General features: G+C 38.2%; 1 protein-coding gene across 1 annotated transcript in view; it reads left to right on the top strand.

Annotated features, from left to right (window-relative positions):
• Window positions 1-25645, top strand: part of ATP10A (ATPase phospholipid transporting 10A (putative)) — a 291546-nt gene that overhangs the window by 238712 nt on the left and 27189 nt on the right. The window contains exons 10-12 of the mRNA XM_056808517.1: window positions 399-966; window positions 14580-14683; window positions 14983-15117. Coding sequence (XP_056664495.1) covers window positions 399-966; window positions 14580-14683; window positions 14983-15117 — 807 coding nt within the window. The remainder of the gene's footprint in view (window positions 1-398; window positions 967-14579; window positions 14684-14982; window positions 15118-25645) is intronic.

Here is a 25645-nt window from a genome sequence, read left to right as displayed (position 1 = left end):
TTGTTGGCATTCAATCAATTCAGTTGTGTCCAACTCTTTATGACTTCATTTGGGGTTTTCTTGGCAGATAGTTTGCCATTTCCTTTTTTCAACTTATTTTGCAGATAAAGAAACTGAGACAAACTGATTTAAGTGAGTTCCCAGGATCGCACAACTAGTAAGCCTTTGAGGCCAGATTTGAACTCAAGAAAAGGAGTCTACTTTACTCCAGCTATGGTAGCCTCATTAGTTGTGTCACCTAGCCTCTCTACTATTCTTAAGTAAAAAATGCCAAATTTTTGTTGGATTTTCATTGCAATGTTTTCTCTGAGAATCCATCTTTGGTCTAGTACTAGAGTTTGCTGTCAGTGACCGAACAATTTAATTTCCTCATCTCTTTGCTTTTCTCCAATTTACAGGTGAGAGTTAGGTTTGAACTGAAGTCTCCAGTGAAGACCATCGAAGATTTTATCCGTAGATTCACTCCTAGTCGCCTGACCTCTGGATCTAACAGTGGAAGCTCCTCTAGCCTCTCCACCAGCAAATCAACCCATAAAACAGGTTCCAGCTTCCTATCCACACTGTCCACAGAGAGTACCTTGCTCAAACTTGAAGCTAGACTGACTCGCTCCTCCCCAAAGATGAATAACAATGGCTATGGTGTGCAGCCTGCAGGTGGCTGGACAACTGAGAATGGACTCAAGGAAGGTGAACTTCGTTATGAAGCTGAGAGTCCTGATGAAGCTGCTCTTGTCTATGCAGCCAGAGCCTACAATTGCTCTCTAGTAGGCAGGCTGCCGGACCAAGTTTCTGTAGAACTCCCTCACTTGGGGAGGTTAACCTTCGAACTTTTACATACACTGGGCTTTGACTCCATCAGGAAGAGGATGTCAGTGGTGATTAGGCATCCCCTCACAGATGAAATCAATGTTTACACCAAAGGAGCAGATTCGGTGATGATGGATCTTCTTCTACCTTGCTCTTCAGGTACTATTCTTTTTCCATTTAATTTTAACCTCCTTATTTAGGTGTCCATAAAGAGAAATTCCTTCGAGGCTGGACCAGATGGCCTCTGGAGTTCCCTTTCAGATCTGTAAAGATTAAAATTTAGGGGATAGGGGGAGACTGAGGCAGGTAGAAATTAGTTTCTCTCTGCAAGGAATATATATTTTTTAGAGGTTTATTAAAGGTTAAAGATTAAGAATATACAAGTATGAAACATGTGCCTAGGCCAGAGGCCTAGACAAAATAACCTCACATCATGGAAGAGACCTCTCTGCTCCAAAAACGGAAGTCCAAAAAAGGCCGAGCCCTTCAAAAGCCTTTGCTTAAATATCTTCTCGATCTCGGCCCAGGTGAGATTACAAGGCATTCTGGGGAAGTGGAGCAAAGGCTCATGGGGATTGTAGTCCTGTATTCGAGTCTATTTTTTACATCCCCCCGTGTGATCATTTGTGGAAAAATTAATTTTTCCCCAAAAGGATCATAAAAACATAATAAACTTAAAAGATTACAATAGTGTGAGGATAAGAGAAAAAAGAATAAAACCAATAATTTCTGAACACATTGACAAAAAGCCGTTAGGGGGCAGTCCCCTTTGGCATAAAAGTATACATACAAATAAATGTTCAATCAACCACACCCAAAGTTCAATTTTGTGCCGCTTGTGTTCTGGAGGCTTCTTCATGGTGGCTTCTCCATCAGTTCAGTTCTGGATTCAGAGAGGTAGCATCTTCTTTACCTAAAATTCTTCTCAAAAGGAATTTAAACTTTGCAATTTAAATAATGATATTTTTTACATTCCCCCGTGTTGTGGGTGATTGATCAAAATCCCCAAAATTCTCAATAGCCCAATTAATTACAATAGCAAACACACTTTCATATTTCACATAAGTTGCTGTGTGACATTTTTAAAACCTATGAATTGATGGACATTTGTCACAATTTTTACAAACAGAGCAATCCTTCAACCTTGGTATTTAAACATATTTTTTAAAACAAAGTAAAACTCATCTTGGGTTTAGAACATAATCAAGAAATCTATATATCATCCTGGTAGAAGTAAAATAGTGAGCTGAAGAGCATAAATAAAGGGGTGCTCCTTGTTCTTGGAGGCTTTTCCCAAGGGTACAAATGCCCTGAAATTAACTGCCCAACTTCCATTCACATGTGGGAAGGTTGGGGTTTATAAAATACATTTCACTTCAGCTACTAGAATGGGCCTTACCTCGTGGTAGGGGCAGGCAAAAATAACCAGACTGTTAAAAAAAATTCCAAAATCATATTTAAAAAACCCTTAAAATCAAATCATTTGAGGTATTTAGCACATTAAATTTTCAAAGGTTGTTAATACAATTATAACCAGTTCTGAAGTCCATCTATCCTCAGCAAAATAGAGAAAAGCTGTTTTTTCATATATGGGCTTATTCACAACAATATTTGTTCAACAGTTATAGGGGAAAAACAACAGAATTTCAAAACTCAGTACATTCAAAATACATTCAATCAACCTTCAGTTCAAGCAGAATAATATTGAATCCAGTAATATATGAACTTAAAATCACAAAGTTAAACCTTAAACAAAACAATGCAATAGAATACAGATAATTTTATAAACCATTAGAGTCTGAAATGCCTTAGAATATAGCCTTTAGCCTCTTCAAAGTTCCTTGGGGTTTTTTTTTTGTTTGTTTGTTTTTATTTATCCATTTAAATGTCTATTGTCCGAAGGTAGAGTAGTAAAGGCTAGGCTATGGGGTTCAAGGGCTCCGTCCAGGGCCCCATGGCTGGGAAGCATCGGAGGCCAGATTTTAGCTAGAGACCTCCCGTCTCTGGGCCTGGCTTCCAGTTCGCTGGGCCACCCATTTTCAAATTCAAAGTTGAATCTTTGGGCTGAGTCTGCTCCCAGACAGGCAGGTAAAATCAATGAAATTGTCAGAAGAGTCAAAAATCCTTTTAAACAGCCCATTGCTATTAAGTTTCTGTTTGAAAAGATCTGTTTCTTCTCTTTAGTCTTTTCTGTCTTTCCCCTCTCTGATACCCCTGCAGCCAATACCCCCAGCCACGTGGAGGCTTAGCCTAAGGGAAAATTGCCCGGTCTCCTTTCCCTCTGGTCTCTCCCCTCCGCCCACGTGGCCAATACTGTTACCAGCTGGTCGCAATGAGTCCTCAGCGATCTGCTCCAAGGATCTGGGTGATGAGCCGGCTGGGTCGGAAGCCAGATGGGTGAGAGACAGACTGCCGGGGTGGGTCGGGCTGGGAGCTGGAGCCGCTGCGGGGGTGGGCAAGGCCGGGACCAGGTACCAGGTGAGGACGATCAGGGCTGCAGGCTGGAGGCAGGAAGCGGCGGGGCAGGTCCGGAGCCTGTAGCAGCTTTGCGAGGGTAGAAAACCTTGGCCAGAGAGATATGGCTCAAAAAAAATTTCTAGGTACTAGCTATTAAAACTGAATTTAAGATCAGAAAAGAAATCAGAAGACTGAAAGTTCTTTTTCCCATTAGGTCGCCATAACTGTAAAGATTAAAATTTAGGGGATAGGGGGAGACTGAGGCAGGTAGAAATTAGTTTCTCTCTGCAAGGAATATATATTTTTTAGAGGTTTATTAAAGGTTAAAGATTAAGAATATACAAGTATGAAACATGTGCCTAGGCCAGAGGCCTAGACAAAATAACCTCACATCATGGAAGAGACCTCTCTGCTCCAAAAACGGAAGTCCAAAAAAGGCCGAGCCCTTCAAAAGCCTTTGCTTAAATATCTTCTCGATCTCGGCCCAGGTGAGATTACAAGGCATTCTGGGGAAGTGGAGCAAAGGCTCATGGGGATTGTAGTCCTGTATTCGAGTCTATTTTTTACAGATCCAGGAGCTATTATGGGGATTGACACCAGGACATAGATGAGGATGAGTTTCCTCTTGGCAGAGTGGACACTTGGGTTCTAGGATTGGGAACCAGGACATAGATGAGAATGATATTTTTTCTTGGCAAAGTGGAAAAGATTACCCGGGTTTTAGAACCAAATCTGATCAGCCATAGGAACTTGGATGGGTAAATTCTTCTTTATATTCTTCATCTGTGTAATAAGAGGTTTGGGATACAAGATTTTAAAAGGCACTTTCTGCTCTTATAGTTGATGACCAGACTTATAATAAAACATAAAAACACAATTTAAAAGGAAAAAACACCTTTTAAAAATTACCAATTTCCTGTGCTGAATTTTTACTCCATAAAATGAGCATTTGATGAAAAATCCATTTTTATGAATTGTTTTTTGAAAACAACAAACAATAACCAGACTTTGGGCTTTAGTGACCTTAGACACGTCATGGGACCTCTATGGGCATTAGTTTTCATTGCTGAAAAATGAGGACACTAATTGGGCCGTTAGGTCCTTTTTATAACACAGTGATTCTCTTATTTGTTGTCAGTTACTTATGATCCTGGTGTTTTCAATGCATAATTAACAAACCTCTGGATACCTTTCATTTCATTTCTATGATAATTCTCTGTTCTAGTTTCTGGGCACCATTTTCCTTTGTCATCCATGTTATCAAGTACCTAGCCATCTTTTCTTTGTATAAACTCTCTAAAATAATAGAAGAGCTGCTAGAGAAGGATTTAAAGAAAAGTGTTGCAGTGAATAGAGTGCCTGACTTGGAATCAGGAAGTCTCATCTTCCTGAGTTGCCTCAGACACTTACTAGCTGTGTGACCCTGAGCAAGTCACTTTACCTTGTTTACCTCAATTTCCTCATCTGTAAAATGAGCTAGAGAAGAAGGAAATGACAAATAATTCTAGTATCTTTGCCAATAAATCCTAAATGGGGTCATGAAGAGTTGACCAACTGAACAACAAAAAAGCTATTTGTTAGCTAATAAAGTCAAAAGCCTAGAGAGTTATGGGGTTGTCCTCAATGATAATAAGAGAGGTAAGAAGGAACCTCCAAATAGCGACAACTTGCTTTTTTATGTTTATTTTAGTGTTCATAAACACAGACTGCAACAAATTTTTAGTAGCATAGTAATTTATGGACTTTTCAGCTGAGGCCTCAGAACTATAGTACACATGCTAAGATTTTTTAAAGCAAGTAGAGGGGGAAACTATTGGTTCAGTGAATTGAGAGCCAGTTCTAGAGATGGGAGGTCCTGGGTTCAAATGTGGTCTCAGATACTTCCCAGATGTGTGACCCTGAGCAAGTCACTTAACCCCCATTGCCTAGCCCTTACCACTCTTCTATATTGGAACCAATACTCAGTATCGATTCAAAGATGGAAGGTAGGGGTTTAAAAAAAATGAGTAGAAGATACAGACCCTGCCATCAGGCAGTTTACCATTCCACAGAATTCAGAAATCTAAGCCCCAGCACCTAACTTCATCTGTGAGATATCTGCCAGGGGCTTGTAAGCAAGTATGTGCTAGATTGTACATTTGCCCTGCCTTATCTTGCCCTGACAGGGCTGTCAATTTTTAAGTATCTGTTTTTGATTTTGGATCATTTTAACCATAACATCTCTTACGGTGTTCTTCCAATGGGGGCATTTATGCCAGGACCCACAATGTAAGGGAAGGTGGCAGGCAGCTAGAGCTACATTATCATTCTGGTTAACTTGGGGGGAGAAGAAGGAGTAACAAGAAGGGAACAAAAGGAAGCTGAAGCGGCTTCCCAGCCCCTGGCAGCCGACACCAACACACAAGAATACATAAAATTTCTTAGCTGTTGAACCCCATAACCCTTCTCATTGCTAAAGCAATGTGGGCTCAGACATTCCTCTGGGTCTCTTCTATTCATTTCCATTTCAAGGCATTATAAGAAGGGAATTCTTACCTCTCCATTTCATAACAGAAAATAAAATTGTTTTGGCAAGGATGGAGAGCCACATAGTGTGATCTGCCCCTTTCAGGATGACTCTAGCTCTGTCTCCTACTGTTAGGCCATCCCTGCTACTTCTTGTGTTATTCCTAGTCTGTGGGGTTTCTGGGCGTGTACTTGAGTGTGGCCACTAATATTCAGACAGATTGGATAATGAGAAATAGCCCCGTCTAAAATCTGTGACATCCAGCAAAGGCAATTCTGCCATAATGTGATATGTAAAATCTTAGTTAAAACCCACAGAACTTACAGGGGAAATAAGGCTTCACAACACCCCAAATCTTTATCAAGGACATAAAAAGGTGGGAATTTTTCTTCCTCACTTCAGATCCAGCACGCTATTCACTGGGTAATGTGTCAGCTATTAGATACATAGCACGAGCAAGCAAATAGTGAAAACAAGCCACAATCTCCATCTCAAGGCACCCCTGAGAATTTGAGAGCAAACTGGACCCAATGGTACAGGTCTGTAAGAAAATCAGAGCGGCATTATGGGGAAGCACTGATCAAAAGATTGAGAATATCAGAAATTCTCTCTATATGGATGCTTTATTGTGACTATTAGGATAGACATTGTAACAGCTGACGTTTATATAGTGTCTATTATGTGTCAGGAGCTTTGATAAGGACTTTACAAATATTTCTCAGTTGGTTCTTGCAGCATCCCTAGGAGGTAGGTGCTATCCCCACTTTACAGATGAGGAAACTGAGGCCAATAAATGACTTGCTCAGAGTCACATAAGTAGTAAGAGTCTGAGGCTAAATTTGAACTCAGATCTTTCCAATTCCATGACTAGTGCTTAATCCACTATGTCTCCTAACTGCCAATTTCTAAAATAACCCTTGCTTAGTACTGCTATTATTAGTTTACTAATGTTTCCCTTAAACTTTCCTTTAAAGATTTCTAAAAAAACCTCACCACCATTCCTATTAAATATCACAGGATCATAGATTTAAGGGAAATCTTGAATAGCCCATTAAATAATGGAAAGAGCACTAGATTTTGAATCATATCTGTGGTTATTTTCTCTAAGTTGAAACTTAGCAAACATCATCCATCCATTCATCTAGTCATTTATTTATTCAGTAAATATTTATTGATAACTTGAATGATTTTATTAGTATTATCATAGTTATTGTGTTGGTATGGCCTAGCCATGATCATTGAATATTCTTCCAGATATTTAAGTTCTTTATGTCTTTAAGGAGTATTTTGTAATTTAATCTATACAAGTAATATTGTGTGTTCTTTCAGGCATCCCCAAATATTTTATGCATTTTATAGTTATTTTGAATGGAGTTTCCCTTTTAACTACTTCTTGGATTTTACTATTATTTTTATACAGAAATATGTAGAGGAAAATTGTTTTGTAGCGAGAAGCTTTCCTAAAGCTACTAATTTTCTCAGGATCTTTGATGATTCCTTAAGATTTTCGGAGTAAGCTATCATACCACCTGAAAATAGGATATTTTTATGTTCTCCTTGCCTATCTTTCCACCTTTAATTTCTTTCTTTTATTTAATTGCATTTGTGAGCATTTCTAGAATAATATTAAATCATAATAGGGAGAGTGGGCATCTTTGCTTTATTTCAAAATTTCTAGCTGCTTATGTTGCCCCATTACATAAAACGTTTATTGAGGGTTTTAGATAAATACTTTTGATCATATTTCATGCTTTATAGTCTTTTTAGCTCAAATGAGCATTATATTTGTCAAAAAATTTGGGGCCTCTAAGGAGATAAAGAAATTTTTGCTTTTAATTTGAATAACTATGGGTAATTATATAATGTAGTAAATAGTGTGCTTCACCTGGAGTTAGGAAAGACCTCTTCCTTAGTTCAAATCTGGCTTCAGACACATACTGGCTGTGGAACTGATGGATGAGTCATTTAACCTTGTTTGTTCAGTTCTTTAACTGTAAAATGAACTGGAGAAGAAGATGGCAAACCATTCCAATATCTTTGCCAAGAAAACCCCAAATGGAGTCATGGAGTGTCAGACACCACTAAAATGACTAAAGAAAAAAATGGTTTAATTATATTGATTATTTCACTAATAATCAATGATATTTTGGGATAAGTGACTAGTCTTTTTGCCAAAATTTTCTTTAAATATTTTTAGTGTTTTAGTGCTTGTTTCAATGCAAGACAAGGAAAAAGTAAATAAATTTGATGCTATTTTGGTAGTTAATTTGTAGTTTCTTCCCCAATGTTAGATTTCTGTTCTTCTTCAGAACAGGATTTTTGGTCATTATTGTTAAAAATTATTTCTTAGTCATGTCTAACTCTTCATATCTTCATTTGGGGTTTTCTTGGCAAAGGTACAGAAATGGTTTGCCATTTTCTTCTTTAACTCATTTTACTGATTAGGAAACTGAGACAAACAGGATTAAGTGACTTGCCCAGGATCACATGACTAGTATGTGTCTGAGGCCAGATTTAACATCAGGCAGATGAATCTTCCTGATTTCAGTCCCAGTGCTCTATTCACTGTTTCATCTAGCTGCCCTAAAAATAATAAAAATAAAAAAATAATAGTTTTTTCATTATATAGGGGGATTTAGGATTGATATCCAATATACGTGCTATGCAGTTATGGTGAACCTTTTAGAGAAGGTATGCCCAAACTGTACTCATAAGCCACCTGTGAGGCCCCTGCATTACCCTATATAGGGGATGGAGGAAGTGCTTGCATTGTGCTATTGGGCAGAGGGGCAGGGCACATGAAAAATGTTCTTAGGTGCTATGGAGAGCTCCAGCACAAGGAGCCAAGCATGTCATGGGTTCACCAACACAGTGCTATCCTATCCTGGGCAATTCATAACCTTCCAAATGCTCTTTTTGGTCTCTGCTTTCTCTCTTGGAGGTTAGGTACTGAAAAAGTTATTTTTATGTAAAAGTCATTAATATAAAATGGCATCTGGTACCCTTAATTTTAGGGTGATAACAGTGAATTTTGTTTGTATACATTTGACTATGTGAAAATACAGATCTATTCCAAATAGTTAATTAATATGATTTTCTCTCTGTCTTGGTCACCCAGTGAACCCACGATGGAGCCAATGCTCTTATTTCTAGTTATGTATTGAAGCCATTGCCTTATACTTGCTTTTTTCAAGGAATTCTTTTAGATGAAATATATCTGCTTACACATATTGAAATGGGACACTTCACAAAACGAGTCCAGACACCCAGAAGTTCAATTATTGGAACCGATATTTATTTATTAATCTATTGATCAAATAAATGTATCTACTGGCTAGGGCAGACTTCCCTAGTGGAAGCTGCCCTGATTTGAAGTTACAGGTGGGGTTTTTTATAGTGTTTCATGCATGCAAAATGCAGTGTAAGCTTAATTAAGAGAGTGACAGAGTGAATTATATATTGCCTTATACAATTTCATTAAATGAGGGATGTAGTCTTCAAGTTACTGAAGCAAGCCTTATCTTCCAGAAGCCAGATGTGTCATTAGCATTTGAGTACAGGGCATTACATAGCATATCTTATCCTATGCCGGATTCATCTTTTCCCTGTTAGTAAGGGAACATTTTCCCACGTACATTGGCCATATGCTCTTGATTGACTTTTGTAAGATTAAAAATTAATATCCAAATACTTCAAATATTATATTCTTATAAGCATTTATTAATTATAACTTGAAGAAAAAGGAAAATAACATTAGGAAAGAGAGTGTTGCCCAGACAGGCAAAAGCAGGAAGAAAGCCAGGAGGAGAGTGTGGGAAGAAGAGTCAAAAGGCGGGGTTACAGCAAACTTTTATGTAAAATAGGTAAGGATGCTGCATGGACAAAGGGAAAAGGATTCTGGGAGATGAAGTCCAAGAGTGCAAGATTTCTAAGAAACTGATATTGTTTTTAAAGAGTTGGATACAATAGTTATCCTATAGAAGTATAATTTACCTCCATACTATTTTGATTTGCCAGTATTCTAAGTTGCAGAACAGTGGCTGTAATGCATTGGTGGGGGGTACATTTCCTCACTGGGAGTTCCCTACATCAATGAAATAACAGGTCTGAATTAAAGAAAGAAAAGAGAGAATTTGTTTTAATTCACCTTCTTTCTAAGACATTCTTACATCAACATAAAAAAAGAAGTGGCAAGTATTAAAAAAAAATCTTTCAAATATTTGCCCATGTTTTCCAGGCCAAATAGCCCTACTGAAATTTTTTTTAAAATGACTTTTTGAAAGGAGTTTTTAACATAAGCAGTGTCTAGCAGAAATATTCAGAGATTAAAGTCTGACTACCTAGGATAAATCACTTCTCTCTGATCCTAATCTTTATCTACAATGTGGGATAATAGTTCCCACTGGAGACTGCCAATCTCATAAAACACTTGTAAGAATCAAATGATATCCCATATGTACAAATTCATGGACAACAGTAAAGGGCTAAAATAGTTATAAAGTTTTTACCATCTTTAGCATGATCTCTGTTGCTAGTGAAACTAGTTGTTATATGTTGTGCTTAGGGACTTGCTTATATAAACAAGATCTGGGGACCTCATTGCTTATCACTTAGATTTCCTCTTAAGATCTCAACATACAGAGCTTGCCTGGGAAAACCCTCTTCACCTTTACCATATTGAAGCCTGCAAAATTATGAATTTTAAGAATTTGTAGAATAGATAAAATAGATCCAAAAGCAGCTTGGCATTGTTGATATAAAACTGAGCTCAGCCAGGAGGACCTAGGTCAGTGATGGCAAACCTTTTAGAGACTTGAGTACCCAAACTGCAACCTTGTGCTGGAGGTGAGCCACCCCCTTACCTGAGACAGGGAAGGGAGGAAGCACTTCCTAGGCTGCTAGGCAGAGGGGCAGGTAAAGTGAGAAATGTCCTAAAACAGAGGTGGAGAGGGGGAAGGGAGAAGCCCCGTCCAGCACACATGCCATAGGTTTGCCAACATGGAGCTAGATTCAAAGCCCACTTCTGACATATATTGATCTGTGTGACCCTGGGTAAATAATTTAATTTCTGAGTTTATTAGACATCTCTCTAAGAATATTAAGTTGTAGAAAATGTGCCCATCTCTAATTCTTTACCCTAAAATTCCAAATTCCAATGAAATCATGTATCTCCTAATACAATTCTCTGGAGAACAATATTTAGATGATTTGAGGGAAAGAGTGGAGGAGAGGTATGAGTTCATAATGTAGGAAATACATAATTTCAAAGTCACAAAATAGAAATATTTGTACCCAGAAGGTAATTATGATCAGAGAAAGGTTAACTTGATATTTCAAAAACAGTGCTAAAAAAATGAAGGTAACATAATAAAAGCTAAAGTTTTCTTAATTTTCTGCACATTAATTTAAATACCTGAGGAAATATGATTTCATCTACCTTAATAGGAGAAAATTCTTTGGTAAGATTTCAACTTTTCTTAATCATTTGTAGGCCCTCCTCCATGTTAAACTACCTCCCCTCTTTTTTTCTTCCTGGATTTATATAGAGAATGATAATTATACTTTTAACTATGAATAGAAAATTAGATGTTTTATGAATTAAAATAAAAAAATTAATTTCATCTTACTATCTTTGGTAAAAGAATATTCTTTTTTAACCCTAACTTTCTTCATGAACCCACATTGCTTTCATGATAGTGTTGTGGGGTACTAAAGTTGAACCCCCAGGGTTTGGGAAGGGATACCTTTTGCAAGAATGCAAGACTCCAAAACTTAGCTTAAGAATGGCCAGGAGGATAGTACAGGTGGAACAGCAAGATGAAAGGCTCCTCCCAGAATCCATCAATTCTGGGGATTATATACTCTTTACAACAGTGGGACATGATTCTAGAGTGGTTAAACACTCAGGCATTTGGGGGGGGGGTTTGGTCATCTGACTGGAGTCTGCCCGAAGACCCTCATAGTTTAAAGGACAGACAGATGTCTGAGATATAGCCTGATTGTACCGAGGTGTAGCTGGAGGTGCATCTCTATGTCCTTCTCAAATCTAAAGAACGGCTCAAGGATGATAATTCTTTCAGGGTCTTATAGAAGTTATCAGATGTTATTGGGTTAGGAGTCACAAGGACAAAAGGGAGCAAAAGAATTTCCCTGCTTACAGTTTGCCTGAGTTTGGGGGTACGATGCCTATACCAATAGAAGAAAGGTAACTTATTAAAGCATCAAAGGTGAGATTTGAACCCTTGGCCTCTGAAAGAGCCAGTGTTTTTTCCTCTGTAGAATCTTTTATCAAAACTTTAGGTGTGATTTGACTCAAATTTATGCCTGGTAGCTGGTATTTTCAGCTGAAGCTTCTTTAACTTCTTTAGTTATTTCTTTCAGTCCAGTCTTCCTCTTTCCAGTTTTCCATCAGACCAGCATTGCTTTCATAAAAATGATATAAAATATTTTGACATTTATACCTCAATACTTCAAGGATGTATAATTCACTGAATGCTGCCATCACTGACACAGATTGCAACTTTTCTGTGTAGTTGGCCTTCATATGTTACTAAGAACAGGAGGGGGAAATAATGACCCAAAGGCTAAATCTGGCAGTGAGCCTTTCCAAACTTATGATAGGCTGGTCCTTGGATGATGGAAAAAAATAGTCTATCACTAGGCTTATACTTTAAGCCTTTCTAGACTGCTGGGACCTATCAGCCTAGCCTTCAAGAGTCCAGCGTCATCTCTCTTGTAAAGTTCAAAAAATTAAGTCAGTCCTCTTTAAGGACTTTAAGGCACTTTACAGTTATTACACTTTAAATTACTTAAAATTCTTTTAAAAATTAAGAGGTGGCAATCTGTATCCTATTATCATGCCATTTACTTCTTCCTCACTTCTCTTAAACTTCTAAAGTTTTGTTTTTTTGAGATTGCATTAGAACCGACTTCTGTTGAGAGTAGACACATAAACACGAGTGTCTGCGATATCAGTCTGGATACTTCTACTGTGGGAATTCACTTCTGAGTGAAAAGGAACCCTGAATCCTCATTCCATTCAGACCCTTAGCTCCACTGTTCCTTCTCAGGAGTGGTGGTCAGTCCCCTCCAATCCCACCTCCCAGTGAAGTGAACAAAACTGCCCACAAAGCTTGTATTTATTAGAAACGAATTATATCATACATACTAGGGGGTCTTACCATCTGCCCTGCCGTTGCTACCTAAGGTCTCACAAACCTTTCCGGCTACAGTGCTGGAGCACTGCTATCTCACCCACAAATCACCCCAAAAGACTCCCACACCATGCTCTCTGCCCTGCCCCTGCACCCCTATCATCTATGAGTCTTTCCACCCATACTTCAATTGACCCACTTATATATACTGTCTTTCCTAATTAGAGTGTGAACTCACAGGGATCGTCTCACTTTTTTCTTTGTATTCCTGGCATTTGGCAAAGTCCTTGGCATAGAGTAAACACCATAATGATTTTTCATTCATTCATTCATTCATTCATTCATTCATTCATTCATTCATTCATTCTCCAGTGGAATAAACTGCTACGTATCCACATATCATCCTATATCCTTCTTGTTCACTAACTCCCATGGATCCTCCACAGGTCCTCCTAAACTGCTAGGGATCGTCCTCTGAGCCTTGGATGTTGTCTGTTGTTTTCTGTTCTTGTTCCATGACCTACCCCACTTCTTTTTGGCTCATAAGTGTCTTTGATGATACATTCTCTATTGCTTGGGTCACAAAATAGACTGCCTCCAATAAAATATCTGCCATGCATAGGCTAAGATCATAAAAGGTCCTCTGATAGAAGGCAACAAAAGAAGCTACAGGGAGTCATTAGTTACACTTAGGTAACTTTCAGGCTTACAAAGCATCACATATGTTGTCTCTTTGGATCTTCACAATACCCCCTGTGAGCTAGCCAGCAAGAAATGTTGTTATCGCTGTCGTAAATATGCTGAGGAAAGTATGGTGACTCATCTATGGTCACAAAGCAAGCAAATAGCAGAATCAGGATGTGAATACAAAAACTGTGCTCTGTCCATTATACCATGCTATCTGGCACCAAAAGGTTTTTAGCAAAGTATAATTGTTGTTCAGTCATTTTCAGTCATACCCAACTCTTTGTGATCCCGTTTGGAGTTTTCATGGCAGAGATACTGGAGTGGCTTGACATATTGTCCTCCAGATCATTTTATATAAATGAGGAAAATGAGGCAAAGAAGGCTAAGTGACTTGCCCAGGGTAACACAGATAGTAAATATCTGAGACCAGATTTTAACTCAGGTTGATAGGCTCAGCACTCTATCCACTGAGCCCCTTGGCTGCCTCAGTAAATAATAATATTATGAAAATGTTATTTACTCATCTTATAGCTCCTCCCTCTACCCCAGGCCTTTGGCAAGTAAACTAATAATCAAACAGTGATTAAAATATTACTTTAAAAATTAAAACTATTTGGAATTATAATCTAATTTAAAACCCAAAAAAGGAAATCTTTCATGAGGATCTAAGGGGGGAAAGTACCTCCATTCATTTTAGGTATTGAAAGAACCTCAAGTGACAGTCAGTAGTTCTAGCATAGATTTTGGTTCCTCTGTAGATTATTAAGGAAAAAAAAGTGAACAATGTAAGCTGGAGCTAAGGGAGGGATACTTCTCAAAAGAATGCTTTTTAGGGTTTTCCCCACAGGATGCTTCCACCAGGCACTTAAGGACCTCTTTTTTAAAGGGTATACATTATTTTCATGCTTGCGATTTTTTGTTTTTTGTTTGTTTTTACTGACTGGGGTTCTGCTCGTATTCTCACCTAGATGATTCAAAAGGAAAGCACCAAAAAAAAATTCAAAGTAAAACTCAGAATTATCTAAATCTCTATGCTGTGGATGGACTACGTACCTTATGTATTGCCAAGAAGGTAAGTCAACCTAGATTCATGGAGTAAAGGCAAGAGGTATCAAAAAATCTCTTCAGTTCTGGTAAATAAGCCATTGGAGTGGGAGAGGGAAGGAGACATTCTTGGGGCTTTTTCTCCCTCATTTTTTTTTTGGTAATATACTTAGCAGGACTTCTTAACCTGGGGTCTATGAACTTTAAAAAGAAAACTGGTAATAGTATTTCAGTGTAATTAGTTTCATTTGTAATGCTGTGTATTTTATTTTATGACATTCAGTCACCTAGTGTCTGAAATGGGCTCTGAAAATCCTTTTCAAATAGGTTCTAAGTAAAGAAGAGTATGCCTGCTGGTTACAAAGCCATTTGGAAGCAGAATCCTCATTGGAAAACCGTGATGAGCTGCTGTTCCAGTCTGCAATCCGTCTAGAGACCAATCTACATCTATTGGGTAGCTCTGCTTAAAGCTTTATCTAATAGCTACAAGGGAATTTTTTTTAGAGAAAAGCTTTAAAGAAGATAAGTTTCTGAACTATATTTGACATGGCTCCAGCTAGTAATTGAATTAACCACAATAAGAAGGTTGTTCAAAGAAACCCCTGGAACAGCATTGGACTGGGGTGCCCAAGGGGCAGCCATGCTATTCTACATCACAAAGCAGAAATATAGGTGACCTTGGTCAGCAGTGAGCTGATTTGGCCTATCCTTTGCCTTTTGTGGTTGTTGAGTCATTTTTCAGTGGTGTCCAACATTTAATGATTCCATTTGGGGGTTTCATCACAAAGATACTGGAATGGTTTGCCATTTCTTTCTGCAGCTCATTTTACAAATGAGGAACTGAGGCAATCAGGATTAAGTGACTTGCCCAGGATCATAGAGGAGTAAGTATCTCAGGTTGGATTTGAACTCAAGGAGATGAGTCTTCCTGATGCCAAACCTGCCACTCTATCCACTGCACCAACTAACTGCCCTCTTTTTTAAACCCTTATATTCTATCTCAGATATCAGTTGTCTTAGATATTAGCTATCAATCTGCCCTAGATATCAATTCCTAGGCAAAAGAGCTGTAGGAGCTAGGCAATGGGAGGTAAATGACTTGCCTAGATTCACACAGCCAGGAAGAATCTGAAGCCAGATTTGTACCCAGCACTTCCTGTCTGTAGGCCTGACTTTCTATCCATTGAGCCACCTAGCTGCTCCCTAACTGCCCCTTCTTAAGGTTTTACTTAAACAGTATTATAAGCAACTTCTTTAAGAGGTTCTCCATAGGTGAGGAGAAAATGATGCCCTAACAAAAGAAGAATATAGTTTGTAAATTGTCCTCGCCCCACCTCAAACATTTGTTAGGTAAAAAGAATAAACTGACATGCAACACCATGAGAACTGTGACTTACCTTGTGTATATGAATGTATTGTGGTACAAAAATATAAAAAACCTTGGGGATTAACAGGCATTCTCTTATAAATGCTTCTGTACTTCGTATTATAGTCAATTTAGCAGTAAGTAATAATAATAATATTTTGATAGCCTTGTGGTTCACAAAGTGCTTTAATCACAACCTTCCCCCACAACATGGCTCTTGCCTATCTTTCTGGTCTAATTTCATGTTCCTTGATTCATAAACTCTTCATTCCAAAAGAACTGGACTAGTAGAAGTCAAGTCCAATTTGCCTGGACTGCTTTTATTCCCAGGGTTCCTATCATTTCCCTGGTGTGATGCTTTTTATTTTTCACTTCATTGGTTTCTTCTTGTGTTCTTACCTAGATGTTTCAAGAAGATAGCACTAAAAAAGAATTCCAAGCAAATTCACAATTATCTTAAACTCTAATCTGTGCATGAACACATCCTTGCCCATCTTTTAGTTTCATATTTATAGAATTGAAAGGTGTCTTAGGGAACAAAAGTACAACCCCCAGTTTTTGAGTAACTGTTTCCCAAACGCACCCCTTCCATCTTCTGCCTCTCTGCATTTACAAAGGTTATTCTCCACATTTGGGGTGTATTCTTACTACTCTCTGCTTTTTAGCATTTTTATCTTCCTTTGGAGCTCAGTTCAGGTGGTATGTCTTTTGTGAAACTTTCCTTGATTCTTACTACTTTTTTCCCCACTCTTCATTTTTCTTTATACTATATTTTGTCATCTATATTAGGAGTTCTTAATCTGATGTTTGTATTTCTTTTAAAAATATTTTGATAATAATATTTCAGTAAAATCAATTTGTATCCTATGAATTTTATAAATTTGCAAACCTTATTCTGAAAAGAGGTCTCTAGGCTTTGTGCGACTGCCAGAGGGTACTATAACATAGAAACAATTTTTAATCTGTGCTCCTAAGTCTTGTGTCCCAGTCTGGGAGAATGTAAATTTCTTTTTTAAAATATAATTAATTTTAAAATTAATTTTAATTTTTCTAGTTATAGGTAAAATTATTTTAAAAACCAAATTCTCTCTTTCCTTACTCTTCCCCTCCTTGATATGGCAAGCAATTTGATATAGGTTAAGCATGTATAATCTTGCAAAACATTTCCATATTAGTCATGTCATGAAAGAGAACATATATCAAAATAAAACCCACCAAAAATAAAGTTAAAAAATAGTATACTTTGAAATGCATCCAGACTCCATCAGTTATTTCTCTGGAGGTGAATAGAATTTTTCATCATGCTGAAAGTACCTAAGGCATTCACAGTTGATCACAGTACAGTATTGCTGCTATTATGTATGATGTTTTCCTGGTTCTGCTCATTTCACTTTGTATCAGTTCATAGACATCTTCCCAGGTTTTTCTGAAACCATCCAGTGAATCATTTCTTATAGCACAATAATATTCCATCTCAATCATATACCCCATCTGATGGATATTCCCTCAATATCTAAAAATGTAAGCTTCCTGAAGGCAGGGATTATTTTATTTTTGTTCCTGGAGATGTTTTTACTTCTTTCTCCATAACACCTCCAAGATGTATCCTCTTCTCTCCACTCAGCCACTACTCTAGTAAAAACTCTTGTCTCAATCACCTCCTTTTTGGTCTCTATCCTTCAAATTTTTCCCCACTATAATATTCCACATAGCTGCCAAAATAATTTCCCTAAAATTTAGGCATGAGTATGTTACCCCCCAACCCCCATAAGCTCCAATGGTTCCTTTCTGTCTCTAGGATTAAATATAAACTCCTCTGTTGGACATTTAAGGTTTTTTACAACTTGTCCTGTTCTTAAATTTCCAGTCTCAACACCTTTTACTCCCCATATTCAACCCTGAATTCTAGCCTTAAGTCTACTAATTGACTCATCTCCATTCCTGTACCCCAACTGTCCGCCATACTTGGAAAATAGTGCTTCCTCACCTCCATCTCTTAGAATGATTGGTTTTCTTCAGTATTCAACTTTAGCTCTACCTTCTTTGTGAGACCCTTCCTTGGTGCCCCAGCTATTATTAACTTCTTCCACAAACTACCTTGTATTCATTTCATATATATTCTTTGTATTCTCATGTTGTCTCTTGTATTAGAATGTAATTTCCTTTAAGGTCAGGGACCATTTCACCTTCATCTTTCTATTCTTTACTCTTAGTATGTTTTTTTTAACATAACAAGAGCTTAACAAATGCTTGTTGGCTTCCGGTTAAGATGGCGGCTTAGAGAAAGCTGAAGTTCAGATCTCCGGAAAACCCTTCCCGACCGATCTCAAACTAGAAGCTCCTAAGGCGCCGAATTTCAAAACGATCAACAGCACAGACCCTGGGAACCCTCCTCCTGGACCTGGACCCGGTTCAAAAGGTACGGCTCCCCTTAAAAGCCAGAACCCGAGATCCCTCGGACCTCAGGGGTAGGAGCGCAGAGTCCAAGGCTCCCGGAAGCGGCAGCCACGCCGGGCTCAGAGAGCAGGGTCTGAGGAACAACAACCCTCAGGATCTTCTACCCAAGTCCCAGTCCGGGTGAAAGTTACTGCCTGGGGCTTCCGCTGCAGAGAGCCGGTAGGTCCGGGTGAAAGTTACTGCCTGGGGCCTCCGCTGCAAAGAGCTGGTCGGTCCTAGTGAAAGTTACTGCCTGGGGCCTCCGCTGCAGAGAGCTGGTCAAAACAACAACAGCAACCCTCAGGGCGGGCAAGACAGCCTCACGGGCTGGATCCTGCTATCCAAGTCTCAGTGAAAGTCTGTGCTCTCGGAGCTTGGGGAAGCGGCAGCCCATCCCCCCGCAGGCCGACGAAACAGCCTCACGGCCAGGGATTCTGAAGGCAACTTCCGGAAATCGAGCCAGGGGGAGAGTGTGGCCTCGTGGTCCGACCCTTCCATTCCAGTTCCAGTGAGGCATATTCAGTTTAACCCAGGGAACGCTCATAGAACCAACATCTGCCCAGGACTAAAGCCACTGATCACCAGACAAAGACAAGAAAAGCCAATCCTCCACGTTCAGAGATGACAAATTCCACAGAAGCACAGAAGCCCCAAAATACCAAGAAAAATAAGAAGAAAGGGGCGACTCTGGACACATTCTATGGAGCCAAAATACAAAATACAGAGCAGATAGAAGAAGATATACAAGAAAATTCTCCAAAATCTTCCAAAGGAAATAGAAACTCTCCACAAACCCATGAAGAATTTGAATCAGAAAGGACCAAAAAGATGGAAGCCCTCTGGGAGGAAAAGTGGGAAATGATGCAAAAGAAATTCACGCATCTACAAAACCAGTTTGACCAAACTGTAAAAGAAAACCAGGCTTTAAAGCAAGAACTAATAAAGCAAAGCCAAAACACCAAGAAATTAGAAGAAAACATAAAATATCTCACCGACAAGGTGATAGATCTGGAAAACAGGGGGAGAAGAGAAAATTTAAGAATAATTGGACTCCCAGAAAAGCCAGAAATAAACACCAAACTGGACATGGTGATACAAGATATAATCAAAGAAAATTGCCCAGAGATTCTAGAACAAGGGGGCAATACATCCACTGACAGAGCTCACAGAACACCTTCTACACTAAACCCCCAAAAGACAACTCCCAGGAATGTAATTGCCAAATTCCAAAGCTATCAAACAAAAGAAAAAATCCTACAGGAAGCCAGAAAAAGACAATTTAGATATAAAGGAATGCCAATCAGGATCACACAAGACCTTGCAAGTTCTACGCTGAATGATCGTAAGGCATGGAACATGATCTTCAGAAAGGCAAGAGAGCTGGGTCTCCAACCAAGAATCAGCTACCCAGCAAAACTGACTATATACTTCCAAGGGAGAGTATGGGCATTCAACAAAATAGAAGACTTCCAACTTTTTGCAAAGAAAAGACCAGAGCTCTGTGGAAAGTTTGATACCGAAAATCAAAGAGCAAGGAATACCTGAAAAGGTAAATATTAAGGAAAGGGGAAAAATGTTATCTTCTTTTACTCAAACTCTCTTCTATAAGGACTACATTTATATCAACCTATGTATACTAATATGTGGGGAAAATGTAATGTATAAATAGGGGGTAAAGAAAGACCAAATAGAATAATGGTTCTCACACAAAGATTCACAGGGGAAGGGGAGGGGAAGAAAACTCCTATAAGAAGGAGAGGAAGAGAGGGGGCGGGGGTTACTTAAACCTCAATCTCAGGGAAATCAACTCTGAGAGGGAAAAACATCCAGATCCATTGGGATCTTGAATTCTATCTTACCCAACAAGGGTAAGGAGAAGGGAAAACCAAGGGGGGGAGGGGGAGAGGGAGAACAAAAAGGGAGGGAAAGAGAGGGGGGAGGGGGAGGGAACAAAAAGGGAGGGACTAAAAAGGGAAACATCAAGGGAGGGGACAAGGGGGACTGATTCAAAGTAAATCACTGGACTAAAAGGTAGAGCCGAAGAAGAAAAGGTTAGAATTAGGGAAGGCAATCAAAATGCCAGGGAGTCCACAAATGACAATCATAACTTTGAACGTGAATGGGATGAACTCACCCATAAAACGTAGACGAATAGCTGAATGGATTAGAATCCAAAACCCTACCATATGTTGTCTTCAAGAAACACACATGAGGCGGGTTGACACCCACAAGGTCAGAATTAAAGGATGGAGTAAGACCTTCTGGGCCTCAACTGATAGAAAGAAGGCAGGAGTGGTAATCATGATATCTGATAAAGCCAATGCAAAAATAGACCTGATCAAAAGGGATAGGGAAGGTAATTATATTTTGTTAAAAGGGACTCTAGACAATGAGGAAATATCATTAATCAACATGTATGCACCAAATAATATAGCACCCAAATTTCTAATGGAGAAACTAGGAGAATTGAAGGAAGAAATAGACAATAAAACCATACTAGTGGGAGACTTAAACCAACCATTATCAAATTTAGATAAATCAAATCAAAAAATAAATAAGAAAGAGGTAAAAGAAGTGAATGAAATCTTAGAAAAATTAGAATTAATAGACATATGGAGAAAAATAAATAGGGATAAAAAGGAATACACCTTCTTCTCAGCACCACATGGCACATTCACAAAAATTGACCATACATTAGGTCACAGAAACATAGCACACAAATGCAAAAAAGCAGAAATAATGAATGCAGCCTTCTCAGATCACAAGGCAATAAAAATAATGATTAGTAATGGTACATGGAAAACCAAATCTAAAACCAATTGGAAATTAAACAATATGATACTCCAAAACCGTTTAGCTAAAGAAGAAATCATAGAAACAATTAATAATTTCATCAAGGAAAATGACAATGGCGAAACATCCTTTCAAACCTTTTGGGATGCAGCCAAAGCGGTAATCAGAGGCAAATTCATATCCCTGAAAGCTCATATTAACAAACAAGGGAGAGCAGAGATCAATCAATTGGAAATGCAATTGAAAAAACTCGAAAGCGATCAAATTAAAAACCCCCAGCAGAAAACCAAATTAGAAATCCTAAAAATTAAGGGAGAAATTAATAAAATCGAAAGTGATAGAACTATTGATTTAATAAATAAGACAAGAAGCTGGTACTTTGAAAAAACAAACAAAATAGACAAAGTACTGGTCAATCTAATTAAAAAAAGGAAGGAAGAAAAGCAAATTCACAGCATTAAAGATGAAAAGGGGGACAGCACCTCCAATGAGGAGGAAATTAAGGCAATCATTAGAAATTACTTTGCCCAATTATATGGCAATAAATACACCAATTTAGGAGAAATGGATGAATATATACAAAAATACAAACTGCCTAGACTAACAGAAGAGGAAATAGAATTCTTAAATAATCCCATATCAGAAATTGAAATCCATCAAGCCATCAAAGAACTTCCTAAGAAAAAATCCCCAGGGCCTGATGGATTCACCTGTGAATTCTATCAAACATTCAGAGAACAATTAACCCCAATACTATACAAACTATTTGACATAATAAGCAAAGAGGGAGTTCTACCAAACTCCTTTTACGACACAAACATGGTACTGATTCCAAAACCAGGCAGGTCAAAAACAGAGAAAGAAAACTATAGACCAATCTCCCTAATGAATATAGATGCAAAAATTTTAAATAGGATACTAGCAAAAAGACTCCAGCAAGTGATCAGAAGGATCATTCACCATGATCAAGTAGGATTCATACCAGGGATGCAGGGCTGGTTCAACATTAGGAAAACCATCCACATAATTGACCACATCAACAAGCAAACTAGCAAGAACCACATGATTATCTCAATAGATGCAGAAAAAGCCTTTGATAAAATACAACACCCATTCCTATTAAAAACACTAGAAAGCATAGGAATAGAAGGGTCATTCCTAAAAATAATAAACAGTATATATCTAAAACCAACAGCTAATATCATCTGCAATGGGGATAAACTAGATGCATTCCCAATAAGATCAGGAGTGAAACAAGGATGCCCATTATCACCCCTACTATTTGACATTGTACTAGAAACACTAGCAGTAGCAATTAGAGAAGATAAAGAAATTGAAGGCATCAGAATAGGCAAGGAGGAGACCAAGTTATCACTCTTTGCGGATGACATGATGGTCTACTTAAAGAATCCTAGAGATTCAACCAAAAAGCTAATTGAAATAATCAACAACTTTAGCAAAGTTGCAGGATACAAAATAAACCCACATAAATCATCAGCTTTTCTATATATCTCCAACACAGCTCAGCAGCAAGAACTAGAAAGAGAAATCCCATTCAAAATCACCTTAGACAAAATAAAATACCTAGGAATCTATCTCCCAAGACAAACACAGGAACTATATGAACACAACTACAAAACACTCGCCACACAACTAAAACTAGACTTGAACAATTGGAAAAACATTAACTGCTCATGGATAGGACGAGCCAATATAATAAAAATGACCATCCTACCCAAACTTATTTATCTATTTAGTGCCATACCCATTGAACTACCAAAATACTTCTTCACTGATTTAGAAAAAACCATAACAAAGTTCATTTGGAAGAACAAAAGATCAAGGATATCCAGGGAAATAATGAAAAAAAACACATATGATGGGGGCCTTGCAGTCCCAGACCTCAAACTATATTACAAAGCAGCAGTCATCAAAACAATTTGGTACTGGCTAAGAAACAGAAAGGAAGATCAGTGGAATAGACTGGGGGAAAACGACCTCAGCAAGACAGTATACGATAAACCCAAAGATCCCAGCTTTTGGGACAAAAATCCACTATTCGATAAAAACTGCTGGGAAAATTGGAAGACAGTGTGGGAGAGACTAGGAATAGATCAACACCTCACACCCTACACCAAGATAAATTCAAAATGGGTGAGTGACTTAAACATAAAGAAGGAAACCATAAGTAAATTGGGTAAACACAGAATAGTATACATGTCAGACCTTTGGGAGGGGAAAGGCTTTAAAACCAAGCAAGATATAGAAAGAATCACAAAATGTAAAATAAATAATTTTGACTACATCAAACTAAAAAGCTTTTGTACAAACAAAACCAATATAACTAAAATCAGAAGGGAAACAACAAATTGGGAAAAAATCTTCATAGAAACCTCTGACAAAGGTTTAATTACTCATATTTATAATGAACTAAATCAATTGTACAAAAAATCAAGCCATTCTCCAATTGATAAATGGGCAAGGGAAATGGATAGGCAGTTCTCAGATAAAGAAATCAGAACTATTAACAAGCACATGAAGAAGTGTTCCACATCTCTTATAATCAGAGAGATGCAAATCAAAACAACTCTGAGGTATCACCTCACACCTAGCAGATTGGCTAACATAACAGCAGAGGAAAGTAATGAATGCTGGAGGGGATGTGGCAAAGTGGGGACATTAATTCATTGCTGGTGGAGTTGTGAACTGATCCAACCATTCTGGAGGGCAATTTGGAACTATGCCCAAAGGGCGACAAAAGAATATCTACCCTTTGACCCAGCCATAGCACTGCTGGGTCTGTATCCCAAAGAGATAATGGACACAAAGACTTGTACAAAAATATTCATAGCTGCGCTCTTTGTGGTGGCCCAAAACTGGAAAACGAGGGGATGCCCATCAATTGGGGAATGGCTGAACAAACTGTGGTATATGTTGGTGATGGAATACTATTGTGCTCAAAGGAATAATAAAGTGGAGAAGTTCCATGGAGACTGGAACAACCTCCAGGAAGTGATGCAGAGCGAGAGGAGCAGAACCAGGAGAACATTGTACACAGAGACTAATACACTGTGGTATAATCGAACGTAATGGACTTCTCCATTAGGGGCGGTGTAATGTCCCTGAACAACTTTCAGGGATCCAGGAGAAAAAAAAAAAACACCATTCATAAGCAAAGGATAAACTATGGGAGTGGAAACACCGAGAAAAACCAACTGCCTGAATACAGAGGTTGAGGGGACATGACAGAGGATAGACTTTAAATGAACACTCTAATGCAAATACTATCAACAAAGCAATGGGTTCAAATCAAGAAAACATCTAATGCCCAGTGGACTTACGCGTCGGCTATGGGGGGTGGGGGGAGGAAAAGAAAATGATCTATGTCTTTAACGAATAATGCTTGGAAATGATCAAATAAAATATATTAAAAAAAACAAAAAAAAACAAATGCTTGTTGATTGATTTGCACCCCTGTGCATAATTAGCATATAATAAGAATTTCTTAAATTAAACTCAGACTGCCAAACTATCATAAAGCATACCACACAGATGTGGTCCTACTGTGGGATAAATCACCCCTCCCCCATAGACTATAAAATGTCTTACATCAGTGATGTCAAACTCAAATAAAAAGGGAGAACACCAAGCCACCTATAAAGATTCCTATGGGCTCATGTGAACTTTGGAAACCATATATTAATATTTCCTATAGCTTATTGTATCTTTATTATTGTTGTGTATTTGCTAATTATATTTTATCTGCTCCTGGAAGTAGGAAGCTATGTGGTTGACATCTGTCTTACTATTTTTCTCTCATATAGAAATTCAGGTGTTTTCTTTATTCTCTATGAATTAGCATCATTATACAGTTTTACGATGCCTGAAATATTCCTCAACTTACTTTTTAGTGGCTTTACTCCAGAGTCCCTGGGTATGAGTTAATTCAGGTATTTAAAAATTTAAATGATCTCTTTTAGACCTCTAGACCACTATGACACAATTGTGGGCTCCCCATACTACTTGTTTCCATGGGAACCTGAAACTCTCCTTGCCAATGAGAAAGTAGCAATCTCCCTAACCATATTTTGCTAAATATATTTAATATTTTAGAGGTTTGGATTTTTTAATTAGCTTCATTTTTTTAGCAGAATATAGCAGAAATATGAATAACTTTATCGGTTGAAATCAGATATCTCTTTCAAAGATCCTGTCTGGAAGGTGCTGGAAAGATCACTGGATTTAGAATGAGAGCAAAAGCATTTGTTCATTCATAGTAGAAAGATTACTGGAGTTAGAATTAGAACCTTGTTTCAAGTCTCAACTCTGCCCTGATGACCACTGTGATCTTGATCAGGTCCCTTTACTTCTTTTTGTTCAGTCATTTTAGTCACA

The sequence above is a fragment of the Monodelphis domestica genome, chromosome 8, assembly GCF_027887165.1.
Source record: "Monodelphis domestica isolate mMonDom1 chromosome 8, mMonDom1.pri, whole genome shotgun sequence".
NCBI classification, from domain to species: domain Eukaryota; kingdom Metazoa; phylum Chordata; class Mammalia; order Didelphimorphia; family Didelphidae; genus Monodelphis; species Monodelphis domestica.
The sequence above is the reverse complement of the archived record's forward strand: the minus strand, read 5'-3'. Positions and strand labels throughout refer to the sequence as shown.